The sequence below is a fragment of the Ascaphus truei genome, unplaced genomic scaffold (assembly GCF_040206685.1).
Source record: "Ascaphus truei isolate aAscTru1 unplaced genomic scaffold, aAscTru1.hap1 HAP1_SCAFFOLD_1396, whole genome shotgun sequence".
NCBI lineage: Eukaryota > Metazoa > Chordata > Amphibia > Anura > Ascaphidae > Ascaphus > Ascaphus truei.
Window position 1 is genome coordinate 3,547 of NW_027454276.1, and position 12,099 is coordinate 15,645.

Here is a 12,099-nt window from a genome sequence, read left to right on the forward strand (position 1 = left end):
TTTCGACCCTGCGGGCCCTGTGCGGGCGCCATGCGGAGAGGCTCATGGCGTTTAAAGCCATATACCCCGACATCGTGAGACATCACTTCCCGCCGCTGTACAAGGAACTTTTCACGTCCGAGTTCGAGCCGGCCATGCAACTGGAAGGATAAAGGGACGGGGCGCTCAGCTCCGAGGGGTGTATGAAATTACCAAGCGCATACTCAATGTATATACGCACCCCCCCACGTGTGTATATGGAGAGGCGGGACGTGGCCCTTTACCCCGCCACACCTGGGTGGTTAGAGGACGGGTGCGAGGTGAACAGGAGAGCGATGTGCTCCACCTTCCGGGTTTTATTGTTTACAGAGGGCTTAAGCGGCCAAGGGGGTGGGGGGAAGAGAGCTGGAGGACCAACCGCAGGTCAGGCTGGTACGGTCGATCGGAAATGGCTGCCGGTGTTTTACCGGAGAGACTTACAGGGGTTTCTAGCAATACAAGCAAAATGATATTTATATATAAAATATATATATAGAGATGTATTACAGGGTAAGTGGGCATGAAGACATACGGCCGAAGAGATATTGTTTATATATATATATATTTGGTCGGAATTAATATAAAGCGTAGCGACCGGATCTAGCTTCTCCGGACGGACACAATAAGGCACTTTTTGATTTTGCACCTTTTTTTGTTGGTATTTTCCCCTTTGTTTAGGGAAATGCGTGTGGGGATGTCGTGTGTGTGTGCGTGCAGAGGTGAAGCGTGCGGGGGCAGAGAACAATGATTTCAGACGGTGCTGGGAGTGTGTTTTTTTAATGCTGCTGTTTTTAATGAGCCACGGCTGGTCGTAGGCGGAATGTGGTTCTTCTTGCACGTGGATGTGGTTGGGCATGGTTACAGTGAATCCCCCTGACCCGCCAGGTTCGAACCTTTCTCATTACCAGCCAGGTGCTTGTGTGTCTCACAGAACAACATCATAATCTGTAACCTGCGAGCATAGAGCGAGAGGACGTCCCTTCTATCTGTGTCACTACACAGCTCCCTTCTGTCTGTGTCACTGTGTCACCCTGCGGGGGGAGGGACAGTCATAGCTCCCTTCTGTCTGTCACTGTGTCACCCTGCGGGGGGAGGGACAGAGTCATAGCTCCCTTCTGTCTGTGTCACCCTGCGGGGGGAGGGACAGAGTCATAGCTCCCTTCTGTCTGTCACTGTGTCACCCTGCGGGGGGAGGGACAGACTCATAGCTCCCTTCTGTCTGTGTCACCCTGCGGGGGGAGGGACAGAGTCATAGCTCCCTTCTGTCTGTGTCACTCTGCGGGGGAAGGGACAGGTTCATAGCTCCCTTCGGTCTGTGTCACCCTGCGGGGGGAGGGAGAGACTCATGCCTTCCTTCGGTCTGTGTCACCCTGCGGGGGGAGGGGCAGACTCATAGCTCCCTTCTGTCTGTGTATTAGATATAATTACCGTCACGTTACTGAAAGATAACCCAACATTACAATAACGTGACAGTAACTCCATACTAACGACGTGTAGAACGGACATTATTTTTGCATAGAATTAGCTTGGCGAATACAATGTAACCTCGGGGGAACATTACGTCCATTCCTGATTTAAGTAACGTCCCGATGTTCCGGAGCTTAGCGGATCGGGCCCTTAGTATAACATTGGCTGACGTGTGATATATAATATATATGGGCACTGCTCAGACTCCCGCAGGGGACAGGTTACAGCGCTGGCTGATCTCGCGCTCCCCACCGTCAGAATGAAGTCGGATTTTGTGAGTGTGAGCGCGCGTGACTGCTTTAGGCGTAAGGCCACGTATAATGCTATAAAGTGTGCGTGTGTGTGTGTGTGTGCGTGAGAGACAGGATAGTAATATTTAATACAAAGCCTATGTGGACCACTTTAGAAAAAAAGAATAGGGGAAAAAAAACAAAGTCTATTTTTTTAACCCTTCTATAAATATTTAACCGCACTTGAAATATTCCTGCAATAAATGATGTGATTTGTGTAGCGCACAGAGCGGCAAAGAGACGCTTTTTTTTTGTAATGTGAAGAAGAAAAACCCGCGGCAGAACGCGCCCGGTTCCTGTAACATTGTGTACGCGGCAGAACGCGCCTGGTTCCTGTAACATTGTGTACGCGGCAGAACGCGCCTGGTTCCTGTAACATTGTGTACGCGGCAGAGGGAAACTTTGTATTTTCTTGCTGAATTTGTGTCCAGGAAACAAAAAAAAATAGTACACGCCGTGTTTAATTGAATGCTATGTGCCATAAGCCGTGTTATTTTGTTAAGACATTGTTATGTAGGGGCATTTTATTGCTCAGGGATGCGGGAATGAACATGCGGCATTGCAAATGAAGACGGAGTATCCCTCCCAGCTTCTAACCAGGCCCAAACTTCTGTTCCCTTGAGGAGATCCGACTTAAACGGTCCGTTAAAACCCCTCTGTGTAACTGGCTTCCTTATAAAGATCCCCCCCCATCTTATCAGCTAAAGATGTTGGATAAAGATTGTAAAAACCTTTCAAAGCTTTATTTAAAAAAACACACACAAAAAAAAAAGGATTATTATACTTGTGAAAAGGTGTAAATTAGTGGTGTTTAACCCTTGAAATGTCACTTTCATCAAATAAGGGACTGACTCTTTACAATCGTTTAAACACCCGGCCCCTCTCCAAAACCGTCACCCTGAATCTCTGCCCTTTTTTGCACCAGAAATTAGGGTGTTTGTGTGTGTGGGGGGGGGGGGGGGGTAATGATGGAAGTGATTTAGGCAGCTACAATTATAGAGGGGGGGGGGGGCTGCTCTACAAATAATCTCTAAGCAGAAGACACTGGGAGTTCAGGCGGTATACTCAGTATTTCTGTAGATCGCTGCGCGTTCATCGTCTCTGAGCAATATCTGCTGTGTTTTTTTTGTAACATTCCTCGTCGGTTTGGGGGTTCAGTAGAAAAGCTTCTGTAACAGTTTCATATTATCCTTCGTATTGTGCAATATGTGCGAGAGAACATTATACACTTTGATCCCTCAGGGAAATATATATATATCCGTTTCCGTGCGGCCGTGTATTCCGTTACAAATGTGTGCGCGGACAGCGCAGAGGCAGCCGGATCATCTTCAATATGATTATATATATATATATATGTATATATATATTATACTAACTTGGTTACATTGGGTTTTCTTTCTCATTTTACCGGCAAACGCCCGGGTTGTACTCTGCCATTTTCTATTTAGCCGGGGTATTTCTTTTCCGGGGGTCGTTGGCGAGTGCACATTTTTTTTTTAACCCTTTCCCTGGCCGGGCTGTTTGTTATCCGGCTGCCTCTGAAATGACAGTAATATGTTCCTGTTAACAAGCTGCGAGGGGGCTCTCACCCACAGGGAGGGGTTACGTTGCCAGATATTGCAATCTGACGCAAAACAGACTGTGTGCGTCAGTCTGTGCCATGTGTATAAGGGCTGTAAATATTGTCTGCTCTTATAACTGCTCCCTATAACTCCTCCCCTAACTGCCTATAACTCCTCCCCTAACTGCTCCCTATAACTCCTCCCCTAACTGCTTATAACTGCTCCCTATAACTCCTCCCCTAACTGCTTATAACTGCTCCCTATAACTCCTCCCCTAATTGCTTATAACAGCTCCCTATAACCCCTCCCCTAACGCTCCCTATAACCCCATCCCTAACGGCTCCCTATAAGCCCTCCCCTAACGGCTCCCTATAACACCTCCCCTAACGGCTCCCTATAACTCCTCCCCTAACGGCTCCCTATAACACCTCCCCTAACGGCTCCCTATAACTCCTCCCCTAACGGCTCCCTATAACTCCTCCCCTAACGGCTCCCTATAACACCTCCCCTAACGGCTCCCTATAACACCTCCCCTAACGGCTCCCTATAACTCCTCCCCTAACGGCTCCCTATAACTCCTCCCCTAACGGCTCCCTATAACTCCTCCCCTAACGGCTCCCTATAACTCCTCCCATTGATGCAATTACCACCCTTTTTGCCCCAGTTTGCAGCATGAGATGCTTGCCCCGCACGTACACCCCACAATCGCTGTGCGACGCCCCCTCATTGTGAAATAATGGGGGGGGTGGGTGTTTCTGCATCGTGTGCTTGTATTGACGGAATATCGCGATGGTTCGAACTCCCTCACCTGCAATACAAGCACCTCCTTTCCCCCTGTCCCGCGCCACGGCCGCTCCATGTATCTGTTCTCTCGCTGGCACTGGTTTTAAACTTTTATATTTCCTACGAATAATGCGAATAGGTGCAAGATTCTCTAGCCATAATTACTGAATGTCAAAGCAATAACTTATTAAACTTGTCCTTAACTTTTGCAAATACATCCGCATGTTCAAATCTGTTTTGCCGTTTTAATAGAATTTTAGGTCTTTTTAGCGCCAAGGTCGGTCTTTAGGGTTTCTCGCATGTTACCGGTTTGTTGCGTTCCCGTTGGGGCGAGCGCCATCTTTTTTTTTTTTTCCTTTTCAAATCCGCATATTAAGGCCTCTGTAATTCGCTCCTTGGCAGTGATCTCGGGAGAGAATTGATCATCTTTTGTAGGTTGAGAAAAACGAGCAATATATTTGTGTATATATATATATTTTTTGCCATTACGGGAGTTGATGGTGTGGCGTCACGGCAAACGCTGCGCCGGATGGCGTCACGCTGAGATTCCATACTCGGGGGAAGTGGGCGGGCCTCATTGTGGTTTTAGCCCAGCTGCAGTCTTGATTAACAAAGTGTTACTGGCTAGCCCAGCAGCTAAAGGGTTAAAGGGTCAATCCCACGTAGGAGCAAAGTGACCTAATGACTGGGACGTGTTTAATCTTAGATGAAACATCAGCTACGTATGTTAGAAACCGATTTGAGCGTTTTCAATGACTTCTTGAGTGCAATTAGATCTGTGCACACCCCCTGCTTGTCAGGGGACAGAGAAATCACTTACACTTGTATACAGTATTAAAAAGAAATCGCCCGCATTAGCTTTGCTCCTACGCGGGACCCCACCATCCGCATCTCAACGGACAGAACCGGCGGTCCGGTTTGAAGATCCTTGTACCCTTTCCCGGCACCGAGCGGGTTAGACCCCTGTAACCACACGCTGTATACAGGATCCGCCCAACCATGGACTTGTTCTGAAAGAATAAAATCGCTGTGCGTTGTTTCACAACAAAAAGAAAATGGAACAAATACATTTTTTGAAGTATATTCTATTTACCGGTTAACCCTTTGTGTTTTTCTAGCGTAAGGCTACAGTTTGTGAACAAAACATACGTTTATTCCTAGACAATATTCCACCTTTTTGGGTCGTGTTTCTTTTCCGCTGAGTTTAAGTGTATATATATATATATATATATAAATATATATATCTATAAACTATGCATATGCCCGACAGGTACCTGTATCAGAGTACTGAGTGTTGGGGTATTTGACCTTTTAAGTACAATCGATATGTAAATTATTCTGCAATAAATTTAATCAGGAAATCGTGTCTTACTCTATTTGTGTTAGTAATGAAGCGTCGGATCCAGATTTCTGTGTGTGTGTGTGTCACACGTACGGCACACCCGTGAGCACGTGGCCTGCATACTGGACAAGGGTTAATACAGCGGTGCGCAATCTGTGGGGCGCGACCCCCAGGGGGGGCGCGAGACTGCCGACGGGGGGCGCGGGGTTTACAGAGGCCCCGCGCGCTTCCCGAAGGCACTTAAATTAAGTGCCGGGGGAGCTGCAGGGCCTCTGTAAACCATACTTACCCGTGGCTCCGGCGGCTTCCTCCCGGCGTCGCCATGGCAACGCGGCGTCAAAATGACGCTGCGAGGTCATGTGACGTCACGTTGCTATGGCAACGTGACGTCATTACGCCGGTGCGAGGGTAAGTTGGGGTTGGGGGGGGGCGCGGGAGTGAGGGGACAGCCGTCAGGGGGGCGCAGGGAAAAAAGTTTGCGCCCCCCTGGGTTAATACACAGCTCGCAAGCTGTCCCACTTTTCACCTCCGCAGAGGTCCCTCAATTGGACAATATCTCCCCTCAATCTGTCACCATATACCATCAGTCACAAACAGCGCACAAGTGGGCACGTGACATAGATATGCAACCAGGGTTAATACACACGGCTACGCTAGCCAACTCACCTTTCTCCACCGCAAAGCACTTTCAATGAGTTAATATTAACCCCTTACTCAATTACAATCATATCTACATGCTGCCACCACCCGAGAAATTATGCAAAATCTGTAATTAATATATCTGCCAGGGTCTCGGGTTGTGGCAAAATGTGTCTGAAAATGTAATTACTCTTGCTAGAGTGTGCAACAGTTCATTCAGAGCCCCAAAGCATTCCTTATTAAATGTTTTAATATATATAAAGACAGTGCTTAGAATACAGAAAAAGGATTACAAGTACATACAATTACAGTAAATGGAGGGCCGTTTCTTAAAATAACAGGATAAAACAAAAATCCCTATACAATATGTTACCATATGTCATAGGTTTTCCCCAGAGAGGTCACTGGCGTAGAAAGATGAAAATTCAAGTGTTTGCTCCCAAAACACACCTGTGTTGAATTCTGATTTCCAGAATACCTTGCTAAGACTTAGATACAATTTTTTTTTCTCCATTGAAACCACATAAGCTCACAACTGTTGTAAATCAGGTGCTAGGATGACTGTTTTACGACAGAGAAAATAAACCTCCTAAAAAGAACATTGCTGTCCATCTGAAGTTAGCAAAGAGCACATAGATGATCCACAAGACTTCTGGAACAATGTTCTCTGGACAGGTGAGTTAAAAGGTGGAAGTTTATGGCCTCAATGAGAAACGTTATGTTTGGTGAAAACCAAAACTGCGGTCGAACAGAAGAACCTCATCCCTACCGTGAAGCGTGGTGGTGGTGGGAGTGTGATGGTTTGGGGCTGCTTTGATGCCTCGGGACCTGGATGGCTTGCCATCATTGACAACCATGAATTCTGCATTGTATCAGAAGATCCTAGAGGAGAATGTCAGGCCATCCGTCCGTGAGCTGAAGTGGGTCATGCAGCAAGACAGTGATCCTAAACATACAAGCGGGTCTACAAAAGAATGGCCGCAGAGGAAGACATTCTGCGTTTTAGAATGGACTAAACTATGGACTATAGAATAGTCACAGTCCGGACCTAAACCCCATGGGAATGTCATGGCAGGACCTGGCGTGAGCTTTCCATTCAAGGATAGACAGAGACAGATACACAGGATAGATAAGGAGATAGATACACAGATAGATTGATATACACAGAATAGATAGACGGGCACAGACACACAGAATAGATAAGGAGATAGATACACACAGATTGATAGATACATATAGATAGATACACAGAATAGACAGACAGAATAGATAAGGTGATAGATAAATAGATAGACACACAGATAGATAAATATATACACAGACAGATACACAGAATAGATAAGGAGATAGATACACAGAATAGACAGACACAGAATAGATAAGGTGATAGATAAATAGATAGACAGACAGATAGATAAATATATACACAGACAGATACACAGAATAGATAAGGAGATAGATACACTGATTGATTGATCGATTAGATAGATGATCGATAAACAGATAGATACATACATACACCGATAGATAATATATATACACAGATAGACAGACACACAGATAGATACACTGATTGATAGATAGATAGATACACAGAGATAGATGATAGATAAACAGATACATACATACACCAATAGAAAAGATATATACACAAATAGATACAGAGAGATAGATAAGGAAATAGACACACAGATAGATTGATAGATACACTGATTGATAAATACATTAGATAGATACACAGATAGATATATACACAGAGAGATGATATACACACACAAAAAAAAAGAGATAGATACATACATACAGACAGATAGAGATATATAGATATACTAGCTGAGAGACCCGGCGTTGCCCGGGATGTAATTTTGGGGGGGCGGACGACATATCTATCTACGACAGATAGAGAGATATAGAATGTTCTCTGAGGGGAGGTTACACAGATAGAGATATATAGAATGTTCTCTGAGGGGAGGATACACAGATAGATAGAGAGATATAGAATGTTCTCTGAGGGGAGGTTACACAGATAGATAGATATATAGAATGTTCTCTGAGGGGAGGATACACAGATAGATAGAGATATATCGAATGTTCTCTGAGGGGAGGATACACAGATAGATAGAGATATATAGAATGTTCTCTGAGGGGAGGATACACAGATAGATAGAGATATATCGAATGTTCTCTGAGGGGAGGATACACAGATAGATAGAGATATATAGAATGTTCTCTGAGGGGAGGTTACACAGATAGAGATATATAGAATGTTCTCTGAGGGGAGGTTACACAGATAGAGATATATAGAATGTTCTCTGAGGGGAGGATACACAGATAGATAGAGATATATAGAATGTTCTCTGAGGGGAGGTTACACAGATAGAGATATATAGAATGTTCTCTGAGGGGAGGATACACAGATAGATAGAGATATATAGAATGTTCTCTGAGGGGAGGATACACAGATAGATAGAGATATATAGAATGTTCTCTGAGGGGAGGATACACAGATAGATAGATATAATGTTCTCTGAGGGGAGTGAGACTTGCTCTGCACCGCTCCCTGATGCCAGGGAAAGGGTTAACTTACATTACACTCTGAGGCAGGGAATCACGAGACATGCAGGAGCCAATGACAGGCACTCCGCCTCCTGCCTGCTGATTGGTCGGCCATTGCCTTTCCGCCTGGGTCTGGTTGCTATAGCAGCGAAGGCCGGCTCCCGGGTGAGGGGAAAGGGGCGTGGCGCTGTGCCCTGGCACGAGCCCGTCCGATCGCGTGAAATGGCCCCGCCCAGTCCCAGGAGCGCGCGTGACATGGCCCCGCCCAGTCCCAGGAGCGCGCGCGGGAAACCGGCGGAAGCGAGGATGGAGGGGGGAGGAAAGCTGTGCTGGTGAGAGAGAGGAGGGGGGAGGAGAGCTGTGCTGGCGAGAGGAGAGAGAGAGGGTGTGCTGGTGACAGGGGGGAGAGAGAGAGGGTGTGCTGGTGACAGGGGGGAGAGAGAGAGGGTGTGCTGGTGACAGGGGGGAGAGAGAGAGGGTGTGCTGGTGACAAGGGGGAGAGAGAGAGGGTGTGCTGGTGACAGGGGGGAGAGAGAGCGGATGTGCTGGTGACGGGGGAGAGAGAGAGGGTGTGCTGTGACAGGGGGGAGAGAGAGAGGGTGTGCTGGTGATAGGGGGGAGAGAGTGTGCTGGTGACAGGGGGAGATAGAGAGGGTGTGCTGGTGACAGGGGGGAGAGGGAGGGTGTGCTGGTGACAGGGGGGAGAGAGACAGGGCGTACTGGTGACAGGGGGGAGATAGAGGATGTGCTGGTGACAGGGGGAGATAGAGAGGGTGTGCTGGTGACAGGGGGGAGAGAGAGAGGGTGTACTGGTGACAGGGGGAGATAGAGGATGTGCTGGTGACAGGGGGAGAGAGATAGGGTGTGCTGGTGACAGGGGGAGAGAGAGAGGGTGTGCTCGTGACAGGGGGAGAGAGAGAGGGTGTGCTGGGGGCAGGAGGGAGAGAGAGAGAGGGTGTGCTGGTGACGGGGGAGAGAGAGAGGGTGTGCTGGTGACAGGGGGGAGAGAGAGAGGGTGTGCTGGTGACAGGGGGAGAGGGTGGGTGTGCTGGTAACGGGGGGGAGAGAGAGGGTGCTAGTGACAGGGGGAGAGAGAGAGGGTGTGCTGGTGACAGGGGGAGAGGGTGGGTGTGCTGGTAACGGGGGGAGAGAGAGGGTGTGCTGGTGACGGGGGGAGAGAGAGGGTGTGCTGGTGACAGGGGGGAGAGAGAGAGGGTGTGCTGGTGACAGGGGGAGAGGGTGGGTGTGCTGGTAACGGGGGGGAGAGAGAGGGTGCTAGTGACAGGGGGAGAGAGAGAGGGTGTGCTGGTGACAGGGGGAGAGGGTGGGTGTGCTGGTAACGGGGGGAGAGAGAGGGTGTGCTGGTGACGGGGGGAGAGAGAGGGTGTGCTGGTGACAGGGGGAGAGGGTGTGCTGGTGACAGGGGGAGAGGGTGTGCTGGTGACGGGGGGGATAGAGAGGGTGTGCTGGTGACGGGGGGATGAGAGAGAGGGTGTGCTGGTGACAGGGGGGGATGAGAGAGAGGGTGTGCTGGTGACAGGGGGGGATGAGAGAGAGGGTGTGCTGGTGACAGGGGGGATGAGAGAGGGTGTGCTGGTGACAGGGGGGAGAGAGAGAGGGTGTGCTGGTGACAGGGGGAGAGAGAGAGGGCGTGCTGGTGACGGGGAGAGAGGGTGTGCTGGTGACGGGGGGGGGGGGGGGGAGAGTGTGCTGGCTGGAGAGGGGGGGGGGGATGGAGGGAGAGGGAGAGTGAGAGAGAGATGTATACAGTAGCCAGGTAGTGGGTTGTGTATGTGTGTTACATTGTATATAGTGGGTAGTGTGTGTGTGTTACATTGTATACAGTGGGTTGTGGGTGTTACATTGTATACAGTGGGTTGTGGGTGTTACATTGTATACAGTGGGTTGTGAGTGTTACATTGTATACAGAGGGTTGTGGGTGTTACATTGTATACAGTGGATGGTACATTGTATACTGTGTGTGTGTGTGTGTGTGTGTGTGTGTGTTACATTGTATACAGTGTGTGTGTGTGTTACATTGTGTACAGTGTGTGTTACATTGTATACAGTGTGTGTGTGTGTTTGTGTGTTACATTATGTACAGTGTGTGTGTTACATTGTGTACAGTGTGTGTTACATTGTGTACAGTGTGTGTTACATTGTGTACTGTGTGGGTGTGTGTGTGTGTGTGTGTGTGTGTGTTACATTGTATACAGTGTGTGTTACATTGTATACAGTGTGTTACATTGTATACAGTGTGTGTGTGTGTTACATTGTATACAGTGGGTAGTGTGTGCGTTACCATGTATATAGTGGGTAGTGTGTGTGCGTTACCATGTATATAGTGGGTAGTGTGTGTGCGTGCGTTACCATGTATACAGTGGTTAGTGTGTGTGCGTTACCATGTATACAGTGGGTAGTGTGCGTGCGTTACCATGTATACAGTGGGTAGTGTGCGTGCGTTACCATGTATACAGTGGGTAGTGTGTGTGCGTTACCATGTATACAGTGGGAAGTGTGCGTGTGTTACAATGTATATGGGGTAATGTGCGTGTGCTGTACAATGTACACAGTGGGTAGTGTGTGTGTGTGCGCTGTGCAATGTATACAGTGGGTAGTGTGTGCTGTGCAATGTATACAGTGGGTAGTGTGTGTGCGTGTGTTACATTGTATGCAGTGTGTGTGTGTTACATTGTATAGTGTGTTACATTGTATAGTGTGTTACATTGTATACAGTGTGTGTGTGTGTGTGTGTTACATTGTATACAGTGGGTAGTGTGTGCGTTACCATATATACAGTGGGTAGTGTGTTCGTTACCATGTATACAGTGGGTAGTGTGTGCGCGTTACCATGTATACAGTTGGTAGTGTGTGCGCTTTACCATGTATACAGTGGGTAGTGTGTGAGCGTTACCATGTATACAGTGGGTAGTGTGTGCGCGTTACCATGTATACAGTGGGTAGTGTGTGTGCGTTACCATGTATACAGTGGGTAGTGTGTGCGCGTTACCATGTATACAGTGGGTAGTGTGTGCGCGTTACCATGTATACAGTGGGTAGTGTGTGCGCGTTACCATGTATACAGTGGGTAGTGTGTGCGCGTTACCATGTATACAGTGGGTAGTGTGTGTGCGTTACCATGTATACAGTGGGTAGTGTGTGTGCGTTACCATGTATACAGTGGGTAGTGTGTGCGTTACCATGTATAGAGTGGGTAGTGTGTGCGTTACCATGTATAGAGTGGGTAGTGTGTGCGTTACCATGTATACAGTAGGTGGTGTGTGCGTTACCATGTATACAGTGGGTGGTGTGTGCGTTACCATGTATACAGTGGGTGGTGTGTGCGTTACCATGTATACAGTGGGTGGTGTGTGCGTTACCATGTATACAGTGGGTGGTGTGTGCGTTACCATGTATACAGTGGGTGGTGTGTGCGTTACCA

At 48.0% G+C, this 12,099-nt stretch overlaps 1 protein-coding gene across 1 annotated transcript in view; it reads left to right on the forward strand.

Annotated features, from left to right (window-relative positions):
- Positions 1-8,838: 8,838 nt before the first annotated feature.
- Positions 8,839-12,099, forward strand: part of LOC142475806 (little elongation complex subunit 2-like) — a gene marked incomplete at its 3' end in the record, with an annotated part of 74,921 nt that continues 71,660 nt past the window's right edge. Inside the window, exon 1 of the mRNA XM_075581540.1 lies at positions 8,839-8,989. Coding sequence (XP_075437655.1) covers positions 8,880-8,989 — 110 coding nt within the window. The remainder of the gene's footprint in view (positions 8,990-12,099) is intronic.